Source organism: Cornus florida, unplaced genomic scaffold (genome assembly GCF_030987335.1).
Source record: "Cornus florida cultivar Cherokee Brave unplaced genomic scaffold, ASM3098733v1 CherokeeBrave_3.0.0_Hap2_Chr08, whole genome shotgun sequence".
Lineage (NCBI taxonomy): Eukaryota > Viridiplantae > Streptophyta > Magnoliopsida > Cornales > Cornaceae > Cornus > Cornus florida.
The window spans coordinates 17,696,647-17,716,306 of record NW_026775578.1 but is presented as its reverse complement, the minus strand read 5'-3'; the positions used below and the strand labels follow the sequence as shown (position 1 = coordinate 17,716,306).

Below are 19,660 nucleotides of genomic sequence, written 5' to 3'. Positions count from 1 at the left end.
ATCAAAGCACAAAATGAGAAGGCGTAATATCCATTGACAATTTCAGGATTTCCAGTTCGGTCTGATAAATATGCTTTAGCAACTACAAAACATAGCAGAGAAACCAAGCACAAAACATATACAAATTATAGTGTCATCTCAATGCCTGATTCCTCGGGGTTAATCCAGGTCATGGACATGTTACACGTCCTGTCCATTTACTTTCCTAGTCCAACAACAAAGTAACATGCTACTAAATATATATATATATATATATATATATATATATATATATATATATATATATATATATATATATATATCAATGCCATATGCCACACAATAAACAACCCTATCATCGTCATGATTCAATTTACTGATCGCCTGCCTGTGGGACTTTCTTCAAAGAGTCGAAGTCATGGATAACGATCCCAGATTTCAATAACACGAGGTGATATGTATGCTAAATCTCAAATAACCACTCATTGGAAAAGTTAATTTCTCTTGGTTTCCTCAACATGATAGCACCGTGTACCTGGCAAAACAGCAGAATCTTCAGCGAGTCTGCCGACAAATACTGAAGAAACTCGGGACAAAACAAAAATCATCTTACCAGTCGAACCCAAAAAAGAAAAATCTAATAATAAACTTTAAGTGTTAAAACTGAAGAGTAAAGAGGGTATGCATTTTTTTTAAAAGAATAATAAAAATAAAATCACCAAAATTATGTGGTATTTAGTTCATTAAATACTAGCACTAAACATATATCCAAATTAAAGTGCCAGAAATTGCAGGTCCTTGATTTTTTTTATTTAAATAAAGGTATATTAGAGAGTGTTCAAAAGGGGAACACATCCCGAAAGCTATACAAGGGCCGAAGCCAAAGAGAGGGTCCTAGGGACCCAAAGAATCCAAAAAATCCACAAATTCATCTAAAGATATACAATTTCTAAGCTCTCGTAGCTCTTAGGCTCCAGCTTGGGTTATAGAAAGACCTTGGTTGGCCTTCTATATGCACAGTTGTGGGAAAAGAACAATAGGCAAAAGCCAGAGGAAGGATTCTAATTCTATCACCCTCGCAAGGCAAGAAGTATATTTTAAGGCATTAGGCAGAAGTCCTTAAATTGTTCTTTTTAAATCTTTAAATCTATATGTATAGAAATTTATCTAAGTGTTAAAATAACATAAAATGTGAAAAATCAAAAGATAGAGAACATTTTTAGGTCACTATAAGACACTGGCATAGAAAGATAAAGAACCTGAGTTACTGACATTCCACCAATAACTAGGCACTCTAAAAATTAGATAACAGGTAAAATGAAAAAAAAAATGAAAATTGGTCAAATGAATAACTGAATAAAGGTGCACCTTTATTGCAATTTGCATCGTGAGAAGGGCGCCCCCCCCCCCCATTTTTTATAAACAATTTACATTTTGACCAAAAATAGAGAGTTTGAAAATTGACCCCAAAATAGAGAGTTCAAAAATAAATTTAGAATGTGTGTTCTTGAAATTGTAAAAAAGTTCAACTTGAACCCTTTTAACTATACTTCTAAAAGCTCGAATATTGTGAAGAAGCTCATTATTATTATAGTTGTTATTGCAACACATTGTTAATTTATTTACATATACACATGTACAATATCTATAATATTAATTCAAGAAAAAAAAAAGGGATAAAAATCACTAATGTTCCCTCATGTTTAATAAAAAAGCTTCAAGCATTTTTTATCAAACATTTTTGTAAAATGATATTTACAAGAAAAATATCTAGAATTATATAACAATCTTTATTGACATCTTGTTTAATTTATAATTATTTTGTTTAGTTAAAATTCTTTTTTTTTTTTTTTTCTAATCTTTCATCTAGGTATATCTTTCCTAGGTGAAATCAGAGTACTCAAAAATTTTCTGCAAAAAATTAGATTTTTGAAAATTTGAAACAATTGATGAAGAAAATTTGATTCTCTACAATGCCTTTTTTTTAATTGTAACTCATCCTTTTTCTATTAAGTTTTTTGTCTATTATTAAGTTGTATTTTTCTCACTTTTGAATTTTCTCAAAGTATATATACTATAACCAGTATTTAAACAATATCATATTACTTCGAAGGTGAAGTTTGGTTTGGTTTTTTCTTCTTTGTCATGCGATCTTTCTTGGAGGTAGCTAGATTGCCTCGGTTGTTCCAAGGTGGATCTGCTAGATCTGCAAATCCGTATAGAGGCCCATCGATTTTCCTGGATGATGATTCGGTACGAAGAAGAAGAGAAGATCTTCGATCATGTCTGGTTGGGAAATTTGATAAGGAAGTAGGTGACGGGGCTCAGATTGCAGCTTGGGCCGAGCGTACTTGGAAGATCTCCGCAGGAGTGACGGTCTCAACTGTACCAGATTCTTTGTTGCTTTTCTGATTTCCCTCATTGACGGAAGCCTTTCGTGTTCTTAAAGGGGGTCGTCGTGACTGGGGTACGGCATCTCTTTGTTTGGAGGCTTGGAGCTTTAGGGTTGGGTGCTCGGAAGTGTTGAAAGAGAAGGGGCTGAAGAAGGTGACGCTGTACGGTCTTCCTCTCCATCTCTGGTGTCATGCTTTGTTCCTGACAGTTGGGTTTATTTGGGTGGAAGCTGATGAAGCTTTGGACGCTGAAAGAGTCCGTATTACAGTCGCTGATGGTCGGGTTTGCCCTCCGTTTGTGTTCATTCACGATGATCAGTTTTGCTATAAGGTGTTTATTTGGGAGGAGAAGCCTCCCGAGCTTGTTCCAACAACAGATAGCTTGGAAGGGGGTGATGGTTCGCACTTGCTTAAGGAGAAAGAATGGCTGCGGTGGGAATCCATGGGGAAAAAAGGAATGGCAGAATTCCAGGTATGGAAAGAATGGAGGGACACACTTTGGATTCGTAATTCGGAGTGCTTTAAACGGATCTTCAATTAGAAGCGAAAGGAAGGGCTTCCTTTTTTACAAAATCGCCGTCGGAATGGTGGGCTTCGAATGATGCAGTGGGGCGGAGGTTTCGCCGGATTTGGTCGTCGGACTTTTGTGCAGCAACGGGATCAATCAAGACGAAGAGGTGGTTTCCCCACACATCAGGCGCGTGGGAGAGAGAGGTTTTCAGAGCGTCCAAGTGGTTGGCGCTCAGGATTTGTCCGTTCCCAATGGAGACCAGCTATCCCCACGGTCAATTCAAATTTCACTTCAAATTTGGCTTCCCATTCAGTTGGGCCTGTTGGAAGGCTTGGTGTCGAGGCTACTATCTCTTGCAATGGTGGGCCTAAGTCTATTGGGCCGCTTGTTGGGCCTGAAAGGCCTATTTCAGTTTCTAAAAGGCCTAGTTCTGTTTCTTTGGGATCTGAATGTGATGTGCAAGTTCCTTGTGCTGTGGTTGGTGGGCCGAGCGTCCAGTATTCTAAAGAAGTTAATGTTGACGGGTCTGCGGGATTAAAAGGTTGGCCGAGTTGTGGATCTGGGCCGGTGTCTAACAGGTTTGAGCCCTTGCCCTCCTTGCGAGATGATAGAGTTCCTTGTGTTGCTGGGTCGATGAAAACGAGAACGAATGTTGATCAGCGAGTGAAGGTTCCGGTCCTGAGACGTCGGTTGCCGAAGAAAAAGGTGATCCTTCCTGCTTTTCGTAAGAAATGGTCACGAAAGGATAAGCAAAAATGGGTGGTATCTTCACAATCCGGTTTTGAATCGGGTATGTTTTCAGTTCCTTCTGGTTCTTCTCCTATTAAACCGTGTTTCTCTTCTTCTTCTTCTCCTTTTTGGGGGAGTCGACAATGTCTTTGGAACGGGTGAAGGGTGGGACAGCTTCTGCTTCGTTCTCTAAAGAATCGGAGGGCGAGAGGGACTCCGTTCTTGTGGACAGACAGGATGGTGATTCTGGGTTTAGACTTGGTTTCTCTCGGCAAGGTGAAGGTTCGTGCGAGGGAGTTACAGTTTGTGTTGGTCGGGATGCGAAGGTGAAGCTTGATGATGATACGGCTGCCTTTCTGTTGAAGGAGATACGGGACCATTTGGCGTCGAAAGGCTTTCTTGGTGATTTAGGAGGAGTTTTGACAGAGGAGGAGCCTGTTTCACAGTTTTGCTCGCATTCCTCTTCTGTTCTTGATGATTGGGAGGGAGCTGCAGGTTCTTCTTTGGATGGTGACTCGGGCATGATTCCATGGGAAGACTTGGAACAAGCAGTGAATTTGGCTGTTCCTTTGGCTGTTGTTCCGCCTGGGGGTAATTGGGTTAGCAACTCGAATGTTGTCGGAGTGAATGAACTTGAGGAGGAGTGGGTAAGGGAGAAGGGATTGGAAGTGGGTCCTTTGTTGGGGGTTTCTTTTGAGGGTAGAGTGGATGAGGCTCTGTGTTTGTTTAATGATGTCCTCAATTCTCATTTTCAGGAAAAAGCAGGTGGTAAGATAAGGTTGCAGGAGGAGAGAGGGGAGAAAGCCCCAATGATTTTATCACGTATGAAAGGAGAAATAGGGGGTCCAGATCAGGAGGGAGAGGTGGTGGAAGGAAGGGAGGGTTTCCTTTCTAAAGTGTTTCCCTATGAAGTTACAAATTCTTTCATGGAATGTCCGGGGTCTCAATGATCCGGTTAGGAGGAAAGTGGTGAAGTCGGTTATTCGTAAAGGTCGGGGTCATGTGGTATGTCTCCAAGAGACCAAACTTTCTTCGATGTCTGATAGGATTGTGAGGAGTCTTTGGGGTGGGAGATTTGTGGAGTGGATTGCTTTGGATGCTATTGGTTCCTCGGGGGGCATCTTGATCATGTGGGATAACAGAGGCGTTTAAAGTGGAGGCTCAGGTGGGGCGCTTCTCTGTTTCTTGTGTTCTTGCTTTGGTTGAGGATGGTTTTAATTGGGTCTTTTCGGGTGTTTATGGTCCTTCGAAGGATGGTGTGCACCACTTGCTTTGGGAGGAGTTGGGGGAGATTAAAAGTCGATGGTGTTTGCCTTGGTGTATTGGTGGGGACTTCAATGTGGTTCGCTCTCCTTTTGAGAGGTCAACGGGTGGTAGGTGGACGTCTGATATGGTGGCTTTCTCGGAGTTTATTGATGAATTCGGGTTGGTTGATTTGCCTTTGGTTGGAGGGCCGTTTACTTGGTCCAGTGGCCGTACCCCTCCTACCCTTTCCCGGATTGACAGATTCCTTGTGTCAAGGGAGTGGGAGGAGAGGTTCTCGGAAGTTGTTCAAGCATCGTTGCCTCGTCCTATCTCTGACCATGTTCCGTTGTTGTTGAATTGTGGCGGGTTGTGCAGTAGACGATCTCCTTTCAGATTTGAGAATATGTGGTTGCGGGCTGAGGGCTTTCTTGAGCGGGTTCGTCTTTGGTGGGAGGGGTATGGTGTGGTGGGTACCCCTAGTCATCTGCTTGCAGGCAAATTGCGTCTTTTAAAGGAGAATCTTAAGACTTGAAATAAAGAGGTCTTTGGGAATCTAGAATGGAGAAAAAATCGGGTTCTTACGGAGATTGCGGCTATTGACCGCATGGAGGGTCAAGGGGATTTGGTGGAAGCTTTGAAGCTTAGGAGGGCAGAGTGCAAGGCCGAGTTTTTTGAGATTGCTATCATGGAGGAGATCTCGTGGAGGCAAAAATCTAGAGCCTTATGGCTCAAGGAGGGGGATAGAAACACGAAATTTTTCCACAGATTGGCCAATGCTCATAGAAGAGGAAATCACATAGGGAGGATTCGGGTTGAGGGGGTTACTCTTTGTAAGGAGGAGGACATTTGCAAAGGAATTTCAGAGTTCTTTGAGAAGTTGTTCTTTGAGACTGTTGAGTGGAGACCTTTGCTTGAAGGGTTGCAGTTTGCCTCTATTTCTGAGGAGGAGTGCTTGGGTTTGGAGGTGCCTTTTTCTGAGGAGGAAATGCTGATTGCTTTGAAGAGCTGCAATGGGGATAAGGCCACAGGTCCAGATGGTTTCACTATGAGGTTTCTTCTTGATTGCTGGGAGGTGGTTAAAGGAGAGGTGATGGGCACTTTCCATGCTTTCCATTCTCAGAGATTTTTTAAGAAAAGCTTGAATGCCACGTTCATTGCTCTCATTCCGAAAAAAAGGGAGGGGGGGGGGGGGGGCATTGGATGTGAGGGATTTTCGCCCTATTAGTTTGGTGGGTTGTATCTACAAGTTGATTGCCAAAGTGCTCGCTTCTAGATTGAGGAAAGTTTTGGATGGTATCATTTCGGACTCTCAAAATGCTTTTGTAGGAGGCCGTCAGATTTTGGATTCAGTCCTTATTGCTAGTGAGTGTGTGGACTACAGATTGCATAGTGGGGTCCCGGGTGTTCTTTGTAAGTTGGACATTGAGAAAGCGTATGACCATGTGAGTTGGAGCTTTCTTCTGTACTTGATGGAGAGGATGGGGTTCGGTGTTAGGTGGAGGAGATGGATTCAGTTTTGTATTTCCAGTGCTCGCTTTTTGGTTATTGTTAATGGTGCTTCTACCGGTTTTTTCTCTAGCTCAAGGGGCTTGAGACAGGGGGATCCTCTCTCCCCCTTCTTGTTCTTGCTTGTGATGGAGGTCCTTAGTAGATTGATGCGAAGGGCTGCTGATTTGGGTCTTGTGAGAGGTTTTCGGGTAGGCAGGGATGCTGCTTCTCAGTTGGAGATCTCTCATTTGATGTTTGCTGATGACATTCTGGTTCTTTGTGATGTGAATGTGTCCCAGATTAGATATCTGAGATGTGTCTTGATTTGGTTCCAAGTCGTCTCCGGCCTTAAGGTGAATGTGGGCAAGAGCGTTTTGGTGCCGGTTGGGGAGGTTCCTGAGATTGAGACTTTTGCTGACATCTTTGGATGTCGCACTGGTGCTTTTCCCATTTCTTACTTAGGTTTGCCTCTGGGAGCTCCTTCGAGGTGTGTGGGGATTTGGGATCCAGTTGTGGATAGATTTGAGAGAAGGTTGGCAGGTTGGAAGAAGCAGTATCTTTCCAAGGGCGGCAGGGTCACTCTGATTAAGAGTACCCTCTCTAGCCTTCCCACTTATTTTATCTCTCTCTTTCAGATTCCATCTTCAGTTGCGGAGAGGATTGAGAGGTTGCAGCGTAATTTTCTGTGGGGGGGCAGAGATGAAGAGTTTAAGTTCCATTTGGTGAGATGGGATCAGGTATGCAGGCCTATTCGGAATGGTGGGCTGGGTCTTCGTAGATTGGTGCCCTTTAATAAGGCCCTTCTTGGAAAATGGTAGTGGAGGTTTGGTGTGGAGAGATATTGGCTTTGGAGGAGGGTGGAGCTCTTTGGAAGTTAGAAATCCTCGGGGGGTGGGAGTTTGAAAATTTATTCGGAAGGGTTGGGATGATTTTTCCAAGCACATTCGGTTTCGTCTTAGAGATGGGAGGAGGATTTGTTTCTGGGAGGATGTGTGGTGTGGTGATGCTCCTCTTACTCTTGCCTTTCCTCAGCTTTACAGGATTGCTTCGGATAGGTAGGCCTTGGTGGTTAACTGTTATCATCTTGATAATGGGAGACTGGTTTGGGATGTTCGATTCAGGCGTGCCTTTCAGGATTGGGAGATTGATGAGGTAATTCGTCTCTTGGAGTTGTTATATCGCCAGAGGATTGTGGTGGAGGATTCGGATTGTTGGTATTGGGTCGCAAACTCCAAGGGGCGTTTTGAGGTGAGATCTTTCTTCAAGTGCCTCTCTTTTGATCCTGGAGTTCGTTTTCCTTAGAAGTCTGTTTGGCGTTCTAAGGCTCCTCTCAAAGTGGCTTTCTTTGTGTGGACTTCGGTTCTGGGTAGGATCTTAACCCAGGATAATTTGAGAAGGAGAAGCAAGGTGGTGGTCAATCGTTGTTATATGTGTCTTCGTGATGAGGAATCTGTGGATCACCTTCTTATTCATTGCTCTTTGGCTAGAGAGTGTTGAGATTTGATGCTTGGCTTATTTGGGTTTTATTGGGTTATGCCAGGATCTACTAGAGAGTTGATTGAGATGTGGAGAGGTTGCCATGTGGGGGCTCTCAGTCAGGATGCGTGGAGAGCTACGCCGCTTTGTGTGTGGTGGTGTATTTGGCTTGAAAGGAATAGGAGATACTTTGAAGGAAATGCGATGTCGATTTCGGTGCTTAAATTCTCGATTATTTAACTCTTTTTTTGTTGGGTTTCAGGGAGAGATCATAGATCGTTGGGGGAAATTGTTGATTTTTTGGCCTCTATGAAGGCTTGAGTCCTTTGTGCTCTTTTGTATTTCCTTGGGTTTCACTCCCCTCTTGAGCGTCTTTTAATAATATTCTTTTATTTATCAAAAAAAAAAAAACAATATCATTTTACAATTAATTTATAAATTTTTCAAAATTTAGTCACATAGTACAAATAAGTTGTATTTTTCTCACTTTTGAATTTTCTCAAAGTATATATACTATGACCAGTATTTAAACAAAATCATATTACAATTAATTTATAAAATTTTCAAACTTTAGTTACATAGTATAAATCTGCCCCAACCCCCCCCCCCCCCCCCCCGGCGGGCGGTTCTGGCTCCACCCCTGCTCGTGGGACATTTGCCCAAGAAAGCCCATTCTTAAAGCTTAAAGACCACATGACCTCACAGCGAGCCTTGTACAATACTAACATGCATTAATCTATGCTCATTATACTAAATTGAAGTTTTATGTTATCCTTATATACCGTTTAGGGTGTTAGGCCTCTTAGTAACTTGTATGATTAGATAGACTTCTCCAAGGTAGCCTCAATATTGGCTTGGAGGAAGCAGAAAAGGCCGTGTATAGGAACAGTTTTATTTGGTTGGAAGAAATTTAATCAAAGATCTCATTAAATTGTTATTGATGCTTACTGCTAAAACGTTATGATTTATAAAGTGGATAAACTATGATCATAGCAACAAGAAAATGTAGGAACCAATTTTCCAGTTAAATATTTTGTGCTTCCTTAAGGACCTGTGTATCATCTGGATTTCTATGCTCACACTCCCCAAAGTAAAAAGAAATAATTCAATAACAGCCTCAAGAGAGAACCAAATCAAATTTCATACAGAAACATAACATATATATACCTGATGTGAGATGTTCTTGTGGCCTGGGACTGCCAACAAAAATCAGCAACAATAAGTAACATATCATCAATGGCATGGGGAAGGCTTTAAGACTTGGGAACAGTCACATTTAAGATTTTCACATCTTGAAATGGCCTATCTCCCCTGTCTGTCTTCACTTTCTCAATAGCCTGTCAACAATGCATATTTCAAAATGAGATCAACATGAGACAAATAGATTGATAGAGAGAGTATTCACACTTATGGATTGTGTATATCAAGTGTGGTGTGTGTGCCATGGTTCTAGAGCCCAAAATATAGGGATCATGGACCCATCCATTTACTGGAACAACTGATACGGCAACTTCTATGACCATTAACTGCTCAATCCTCTTTTAATTTGGAAGGTCATCAAAATTGGAAAATAAAAAATAAAAAATTAACCCCCGTCTCCCCCTTCTCTTCTCGCCCCAAACAAAAGATAACACTTCTTAAAGAATGAGAATGGAAATAATAAGATGTATCAGCGAGTGTAAGCAAAGGGAAGTACTAACTACACGTGCAAGCTCTTACCTGGACAACATCCATTCCTTTTATCACTCTACCAAAAACTGTGTGCTTATTGTCCAGCCATGGAGTGGCTACTGTGGTGATAAAGAATTGAGAGCCATTGGTGTTGGGCCCCGCATTTGCCATTGAAAGAGTGAAAGGCCTGTCATGACGTAAGCTGCAGACACAAGTAGCATTGTTTATTTATGACAAGTCCGTGTAAAGTATTGGATACACAGCAACGTTATACAGTATACGGGACTACACACACACCCACACAGTGACACATACATAAGATAGAGAGAGAATAAAATAAAATTGAAAGCTCACTGTGAGCACTATTCTTGTTTTGCAAACAAAGAATCATATAGAAAAGCCTAAAATAATTTCTTTCAGTTCTCCGTGAACTGCACAGTACTTCAACCCAAGACAAAAGAAACATACCGAGATTGTTCCATAAAATTTATTTTTATTTTTAACCAAAATATAACTGATTTAAAACCTATAACAGCTCCCCCTTCGTAAATTGTACAGAAGTTGCATGTAAAACTCCAGGAAACAATAAACCATTCTCCTTTGTTTTCCCTGTGGAGACATAACATTTTTTAAGAGAAATAATGTACCAAAGTCACTTCAACAGAAGTTGAGTGGAAGAGAGGAAACAAAGGATAACTACATTGATGTCTATGCCTTTTTTGCTAAAGAATCTTCCTCAAAAATACCCAATTATTAAGAGGGAAAATAGAATAATGATGATGTAGTCTCCAATTAGTCATTCTATAAACAATTGGCCATGTATCCCAGGTTATCCAAGAACAACCACAAAACATTATGATTTACCCATCTACTTGAAAACCTTCAGAGTCGTATTAACCTGCTTCCTTGGCAGGAAGGAAACCTATACAGTCCAGGCAAATAACAGATGCAATACCCAATATACCAAAAGGGAGGCTAAATAACTATATTGCCTACCACAACTACTCATGCATCAACAAAAATAAATCATCACCTTTTGTGAAACTCATCTTCAAACTCCCTTCCCCAAATAGATTGCCCACCAGTACCATCTCCCAAAGGATCTCCTGTCTGTACCATAAAGCCTTTTATGACCCGGTGGAAAATCAGATTATCATAATATCCATTTCTGCAGTGTGTTGTAAAGTTCTCCACAGTTTTTGGACATTCTTCAGGGTAGAGCCTCATGTGAATATCACCCAGCGTGGTGTGCATGATCTGGTCAAAGGATTACGAAAAAGAAAAGGAATTAAAAGAGAACCTACTCAGACTGCAATGAAAGCACATTGAAAGTAAATTGGACGGGTAAACAGTCAGCACTCAGCAAACCATGGCCAAAACAAAAGTGATTATATTACCTGTGCAACGATTCACTTTTATACCCAAACTATAAGGGATTGATTTCTTAAATCTACAGTGCACTTGTTGGAGTTTTTAGATGAAAAAGTTTACTAGGAAGGAAAATCTGTATAAGATGCGGGTAAGCAACCGTGCATTATACAGATATTCAACTAAAAAAACCTTAGCATTTAGATCAAATCCAGAAGAAGAGGAACAAAACACATTCTGCTTCTGGTTGTTAATTATATAGAAATGCCATTGTCAAAGAGTGTTATTGTTAATTTAAACCAATGGGAGGCATAACTAGATACAAATTTTCTGACATCCATTTGTACAAGGTGGCTGCCTTTATACTCAGAATGACATGTTCAAGCTTCTGACCTCAAGTTTTACCAATGCACTAAGCATGGACCTTAGTTGATATATGAGTATTCTAAAATGATTAGTCAACAAATATATAATAACATAAAAAATAAACATAAAAATAAAAACAACATTCCAGCTTCAAAATTTTCACTGATGTCATTGCCATCATCCACATGGTATAAGATCGTGTGTTGCCCATGTATCCGATATCAAAGGAAACAACCAACTGTACTATAAAAGTGGTTAATAAAGGTAACTAAAGGATGAAAACTCACCACATTATCTGGAAGAGAAGTTGTAACAGATTTTCCGATATCTGATACAGCCAAAAGTTCATCAGCGGGAGGCTTTTCATTAAACACATCCCTCCCCTTAGTCGCATCTTCAGGTTCCTCTGGTTCTCTTCGACTGTTGAGACCACAACGACAGTAAGAATTTCTTCCATATTATAAATATCTCAGAATAATTTTTCAAACTTCACAATAACCAACATTTAATCATCATCATCATCCTTGACTTTATCTCATAGAGATGGGGTTGGCCACATGAATTCTCTTTTTCAATAACCAACATTTAATCTAAAATAAAAAAGTATTTCATCCACTAACGTAAAAAATCATACCCAGAATTAGCTTTGAATGGTGAAGGCATGAGAAAGATTTAAGCAAAAGTGTCCTATAAGCAATACGTGACGAACAACACCTCGATTACATCATTCAGAAACCACAATTAAAATTCATGATAACAAATAGTTCAAAAGTTTCTTGACATAACAGTCTTGCAACTTATAGATATGGCATTTGATTTAATTGACTGAAATACATATGATCATTTAGTCATTGACAACCACACGATAATCTGTAATTCATTAAATGCCGCTCTTAGTGGCATCACAAGTGCATACTTTAAAGAGAAACACTGAATTCAGACAAGCATTACATGCATGCTATAGTTGCCTTAAGAGCTCTAGTACCTGAACAAATAGATACGGTGTTTTTTGAAAGCACAACATAAGAGCGTGGGATCAGTCAAAGGCTCTTTGCTCTCATTTGCATTTGCTGCAGCGGCAGGAATCTTTCGTACTTTTTTACTGCTTCGATCACCTTGATACAAGGCAATTCTTAAGAATCTATCATTATTCTCCACCTTACCAAGAATTCGAGCAACTTTATTGGTATGTAAATTCACAACCTGATAACAAAAACAAAAAGAAATATAATTTAACGTCTAAAACACAAACAATCTATTTTATGTTCAATGAAAGTCAGGCAAACACTATGCAAATATCAAGAGTCATATTGCAGTAAAATCAAGTCCAATTACTACATATCTATTGCAGTTACAGACTTGAAGGACATCCAATTGCTTACTTTAATTCCAAGGAGAGTTGCATATATAAGGAAGTTCGAGCTTTCATCAAAAACTGCATTCGGTTGGGGTGCATTTTCTGTTTTCTCAAATTCTTTCTCTACAGCCATTCTTCGTCCAAAATCAATAGCTTCCAGCCGGTATAAGGGAGCATCACTCCTCTGCAGATCTTGGGCAACCTACCAACGCAGGGAATTTTGTTTATCACAAGAATATCTTAAAGCAAATATATATGTTCTTTTATAAAGTTTAGGACTTAGGAGAGAGATAGATCACCTCAAGAGATTCATCATATACTCGTCTTAATTTTCCCGTTCTAAACCAAAGTACACGCATTCTACGGTCAGGAGAAGTGATGGAAAATTGCTTACCATCTGGGCTCACCTGACAAACAGTACAAGAATGTCGTAGTTGTTAATCTGAAGACAAAAATGATTGAAATAGAAACTAATCTAGCACTCAAATACTTCATATGTACTCAATTTTATACAGAAGTCAAGCATGCACCATGAACATTATGTCAATATTAATATAAAAATCACCTCAATAGCAGAGACAGCAGTTTTGCATTTCGCAATTTCAAAGAGATTAGTATCACTTTTCAATCTGAAATTCACCCTGCATGCACCCAAAAATAAAATATAAAATAAAAATCATTACAAAATAGCAATCAGTGGCAATTAGAAAATTAAAACAAACTTCATATCTAACAATAAAGAATCCAACTTGATACTATTAATTTCTAAATATAGCCGTTCACATGTCTTTAGTCCTTTACACAAGACAAAAGAAGTTACATTAAAATCAGGGCAAAAATATAGTGGGAACATAAGTTAGTTCCAAACTACTGCACCTTTTTTTGCAGTGGATGGCAACCCAGAGCATATCATATATAGGATAACCACTTGACCAGCAAACAAGAGTCATAAATCAACAAACTGATTATTAAAATGGCAGCAACCAGTAAATGCCAGAACTCCTTTAGCTCAGTTCATTATTAAGTAATTAATTATAACACAAGTTCACCTAAAAGTATACTTGAGTTCCACAGACCAATTGTACTCCATGGATCAAACATCAAACGATTCTCTGATTAGTTCATCTAATAAATGGTCAATGAGGCTTTTCAGGTCTCTTGCATTACATGGATATAAATAATTAGTGGCCATTGCACATGGACATACTACATATACACACCCGTTCTCTGGGAACTGAAGTGTAGCAGGGTTCCAGTACTCGATGATTCCCTTGTCATCTGCAGATATCACAGTATCAAAAATATGGTTGTACTTCATAACTTTTACCGGGCCCAAGTGTATCTGAAGGGAAATGACAAAAAAAAAAAAAAAATACATTAGATTATATTCCCTATGGCCAGATAACAATATAAAGAAAAGAGTTCACTGAATGCTCAAGAACAATTACTAAAGGAGCTGCATACCTCTCTAGAGATGATGGGTTCATTTGAACCAGCTCGTGCATCGTATATGTGCACAAATGAGGAGTTACGATCACTAATAGCAAGTTTCGCTTTGACATCCCCTTGTTTGTAAATCCATTCAGCAGCACCGGGTATAAATGGAAGACGTATCATGACCATCATGTCATAGTTGACTACGTCATATATTTTGACGGAACGATCATTAGAAATTGTACAGCAAAGCAAACCATCCAAACTAACCTGCATAGCTGAACTGGGTCATGGCTGATGATTGCACTCGGTAATCATGATAGACTTGTTTACATGTGTACAATACGTGTGCAAGCATCATAAAGCCAGAAGCATGTATTTTGGATGGATTCATCATAGATTATGTAAAAAGGATAATAACTACTATTTTTTTTTACCTCAAACAGCACTTCAGACACGAATTTTCAATGTCAAAATTTTGTTTTTGGATAAGTAGCGTATCATTAAAACACACGACATATAGTGACTCATGTCAAATATGATAGTCAAATTAGACACTAAAAACATATAATTGGCTCATAAAATGTATAAGTGACATATAGTGGTTCTTTGACATCCAAAAGCATTGCACTTTTAAAGGTAATGCTCATTTGACCCAAATTTAGAAACGATAGCCAATCCATTATACTGTGCAGAAAGATTCAGCCAGAATATCTTCTCAATGCATCCCGATTTCCTCCTTAATTTGCCTCAACATGCTACATAATATTTCATTCTTCTTAATCTAACATTACAGAATTAATTTATCGATTTTTTATTTATATCTCTTTGATGTTATCAATCACCTTATTTCATGCACACTTAAACCAGAGTGCAAATATACTCCCTGCAGCATAGACAACTAACAAAGCACTTCAATATCTATTTGTATATAACTTTATAGTCCTACCCACCATAAAACTAGAAAGGTCTTACTTTACAACATATAGTTAGACAAGATATACTATAACAGGGATGAAGAAAACATAAAACAAAGAACATAATATGGAAAAGGGAAAAAGAGAATGAACTCTAGAAGGGACCTACTTTGACACTCTAGTGGAAGCATTTCACCGTAAAGCTATCTTAGCTATGTATAAATAATCAATTCGTTATACAAGAACTTGTTGTTCATGACAGTTGGACTGAACACAGGGTAAAAGGTAACATCAAGCCAGGAATTAAAATATATAGAACCACACACACTCGCACACATGCATGGATAAAGAAAGAACTCACAGCCAGCCCTTCAATTGGGCCAAGGTGGGATCTAAAATGCTTCGCAAATTCAATGCCAATAGGCTTCTTCTTCCAAAATTTTATGTGCCCTGAAACAGAAGCATCGAAAGGCAGAAATCAACCAATTGTAATTTATACTTATATCAGTTGAAGCAAATATAAATAATCATCTATCATCCGAAAAAGCAATCCAAGTAGCATTAGAATTAGGTAGATTTAAAAATAACCTCAATCAAGGTACCTTTGAAGTCACTAGAGTGTTTTAATGTATAAAAATTGAATCTTTTAATGAAAATGAGACTTCTGAGTAAAAAATAACCTTAATCAAGGTACCTTGGAAGTCATTAGATTTTCTTAATGTATAAAGTTTGAACCTTTGAATGAAAATGAGACTTTTGACTTAAAAATAACCCTATTCGTGGTACCCTTGAAGTAAGTAGAGTGTTTTAATGTATAAAGTTTAAATCTTTGGATTAAAATAAGAGTTTTGAGTTAAAAATAACCTTAAAGGTACATTTAAAGTCACGAGAGTGTTTTGATGTATAAAGATTGAATCTTTGAATGAAAATGATACTTTTCAATTAAAAATAACCTTAGTCAAGGTAGTGTAGAATAAGTTAGCAATGCGTAAATAAAATAGATTAGGTATGTACATATTAACTTTGTTGGCATGGGGGAATATTTGGTCTTACCATCAACACTCCCAGTTATGAAAAAATCTGCTGCCGAAACAGCAACATGTGTCACCACATCACGGTGCATAAAACTTTTCTCGTACCTGTAAAACAAAGGCCAAGGTTCAAAAGTCGCCTATTCTATTCATGATTTTTTTATGCATCTATAAATAACTCTTGATTAAGGGTACTGAAACAAAAAATTCCAAAACAGGCTTACAGGAAAATGATATTAATACTAACATATAAAAGTGCATGTTAGTCTGATTGCCACTGCCAGGGTAGAAAAAAATTTCCAAAGAAAGTAAAGGTGTGTCTACAACAAAAGCCACACCGCTAAAAAACCAATGAGACCGGCAAGGAAATTCCATAAAGTGCTGAGACAAAACAAAAGTTTCCCCAGAAAGAAATAGTGAAGACTAAAAAGTTGTAGATTCCTTCCCAACCTACCACCAAAAGGAAAGAAAGACCTCCCAAGCACACATGTAGAAGTTGGGAACCAGAAACCTGCCAAGTGTTAAAATGAATCCAGAGAACTCAAGGATAACAAAAAGATAAAAGCATCCTCATTGTGGGTGGAAACCAAGGTTAACTTGTGAGAAAGATAAAGAAGATGGAAGTGAAGATTTCACCAAAGACTTCATCTTAACATGGAGGAACTGGCCGGTGTTCACTGACCCATGCTCAAATGGTTAGTTAAGGTGAAGAAGATTAAGATATTCCGGGATTCTACTCCACAATGAGTCCTCGCCCCTCTTAGATATATGGTTTAATATATTTATGGTTTGAAGCTAGAGTGGTGGAGTGAGCCTAATTATCAACAGAACTTCATTTTAGCTTGATGAGACAACACCGTGTGAGGGGTTGTACTTGAATGGTACACGATATAGCATAATGTGAAATATCATTACAGTGATGAGATGGGCCCATTTAATGTGATTGGGCAATTCCTAAATGGCCATTCTTTAGAGGGGTATATGTTACTCGGAATCAAAGTAATCATCCTCTCTTTAAGTAGGTCTAAGTGGTACTCAAGGAGGGGCTACTTTGAGGGAACCAAAAGGAGGGATCACCTCCAGGGTTTCAAGTGGCTCCCAAGGAAGGTTTGCCTTGAGGGGAGCCACGAAGGGGGATCACCTTGAGGGGTCCTCCAGGAGAGGACACCCCCAAAACCCTGAACTTCAGCCGTCAATTCAAGTACCTCCAGGGATCACTGAGGATTCTTGAATCTTGGTCCCAACCCAGACTTTCAAGTCTTCAATCTTTCCTCGAGATTATCTATGGAAAAAAATCCCAGAGATAATGTGGATATCACAAATGCCTGTATTGAAAGCGGTAATGCGAAGATCATAAGTCAAATCATGATTACTAACTGTTTGTGCGGCGTTCACATGGCCATGGTTGAAATACCATATACCCACACCTATCATGAGCAATGAAATGTTACATACAAGACAGTGAAGTGAGAAAAGTATCAATATACAGTGTAAAGCATTATAAGTAATGATGCTACTGCTTATGGAGCTATTGGATCATGATTCAATAAAAAATTCCATATTGATCATAAAACTAAACTAAAAATATGCAAGTGAGTTGGTCAATCTCTAGCGTAAGGGACAAATGAGAGACTGAAAGTCTGAAAGTGCTTGAATTAGACCTAGGTGCTTAATCCTTTCTATTTGAGGCACAGAATGGTTGTGCTAAAAAGAGCGCCTAGGAAAATTTGTTTCCCCATATGTATATTTTACCTTTTTCGTGTTTAAGTTATGTGTGTGTCAAAAAGCACAATTTGAGAGAGACGTGATAACTAGGGGCTTTCTTGCCTAATGTTATTTCCAACTCTCACATCATGCTTCGAAGATGTTATGTTGACAATAGAACATTTTCAATGCTTCTTCCTAACCACCACGCAACATATTTTAGAAAAGTGCAATATTTCATAGGAGTCAAGAGAATAAATTGTCGAGCTGAGTCGAATTAAACTGTGTAATCTAATATGATTTATTATCTCGTGTAATTAATTAGATATTTTAAATGAGGAAGAATAAAAAAATGAGTTTCTTTAAGATGATCAAGTCAAAACAAAATCTATTAGGAAAATCCAAGACTTCTTTTTTTTTTTTTTTTTTTTTTTTTTTGATAAGTGAAAATCTAAGACATGTGAGGTGAAAACATAAGGATAACTTGATGATTTAGGCAATATATTTCCCATAATATTTAGATATAATTCAAATTGTTTAAGAATGGCATCAAATTTTATAGTTATGACTTATGACCTGAATCATCTAAATATTTTGATTCATGGCCGATATAATTTACTTGATAAAAACAACCTAGTTGCGAATGCACTATGATGAAGAGGTAAATGTCCAACATAACTACTGAGAACCCAGTGTAGATAGATAAAACATCTAAAAACTGTCCAAAGTTCCAAGCATTTTTTCGCCCGAGGATCATCCTTAATGTCCCTGTCGAAACCTGGTTATGACCACAACCCAACCTGCTTCGGAGTTGGGACAAAAGCAGGAGGTAAATAATCCAGCAAGTTGCCAATACACCACAATCCTGATGTTCCCAAAAGCACTAAGTACTTGGACCAGTCAGAAAAGCACCTCAAATATCAATGTGATCGAGATAGAGGTTTAAAGATTGTAAATTCCATAGCACCAAACAGGTTGGTCTAACATAATCTCAATAGGGTAAGTCAAATTTACCAACACAATTGAGATTCTATAGGCCAGAAAAGTAAGCATAAAATTATGCAGTGTAAAGCTAATACAAGTCAGCAAATTGAACTATAATTTCAGGCTAAAACCCAAAGCACTATTGATAACCCAGTAAATATTCTCATTTCAAACGATGTTTTCAAACGAAGTTAATTCATTGGACGGACGAGTGATAACACAAATATTAGTATTCAACGCATATCAATATTAGTATTGAGAAAATGGGATGCTTATAGCCCAAGTCAACTTATCTACAAGAGGAAACTAGTCCTGGTAAACCAAACCCACAAATTCTGACACACGGTATGTATGATGTACAATATGTATGTACATATATGCGTGTGGGCATGTGTGTATATATATATATATACACACACATATGTATATAGAGAGAGAGTAAATATGCGTACATGTTGGCAGAGGGAAGGGAGTCGAGATACGCTTGCTCGAACTGGAGAGGACGCTTGGGACGAGCGCGAGGTGCCGGGCCGGGTCCAACTACCGGATCTTCCTCGGTCACTGCGACAACAGAGCTTTCGTTCCCGTTCTGAGGCTCCTCCATCTCTTGCAGGGTTTTATGAAGAAAGTCTGATTCAAGAAAATATCAAAATAGATAGAAACCCTAGTTTTGAAAGCACCGATCAGTGATCATAAACTCTCCTCTCTTTCCCTTTCTGGTGTAACACTGGGCTTCATGCTTCTTGTGTTTCTCTTTTTCTCAAATATTCTTTTATTTTAAGTACAAACAGATAAATAATTAAGGGTTAAGTGCAAAAAAAAATCCATAAATTATTGCCTTTTTGCAAATAAATCCTGAACTAAAAAATTATTAATTTGTTGTAATTAAAGACATATTCATTATATAAGACTATTTTATCTTTTCTTATTAAAATTTTTAATTCTTATTAAATTATTTTTATTATCTTTTCTCTTATATACATATTAATAACACTATTTACTTTTAT

General features: G+C 38.5%; 1 protein-coding gene across 1 annotated transcript; it reads right to left on the bottom strand.

Annotated features, from left to right (window-relative positions):
- Nucleotides 1–4: 4 nt before the first annotated feature.
- LOC132270147 (peptidyl-prolyl cis-trans isomerase CYP71) lies at nt 5–19,417 on the bottom strand. The gene is made up of 14 exons (XM_059771348.1): nt 19,106–19,417; nt 15,988–16,073; nt 15,296–15,384; nt 14,048–14,287; nt 13,804–13,925; nt 13,149–13,224; nt 12,883–12,990; nt 12,609–12,785; nt 12,212–12,429; nt 11,514–11,646; nt 10,526–10,749; nt 9,541–9,694; nt 8,989–9,158; nt 5–514 (listed from the first exon to the last, which is right to left on the bottom strand). The coding sequence occupies exons 1-13, from the start codon at nt 19,255–19,257 to the stop codon at nt 9,075–9,077; spliced, it is 1,863 nt and encodes a 620-aa protein (XP_059627331.1). The 5' UTR covers nt 19,258–19,417; the 3' UTR covers nt 5–514; nt 8,989–9,074.
- Nucleotides 19,418–19,660: the final 243 nt, after the last annotated feature.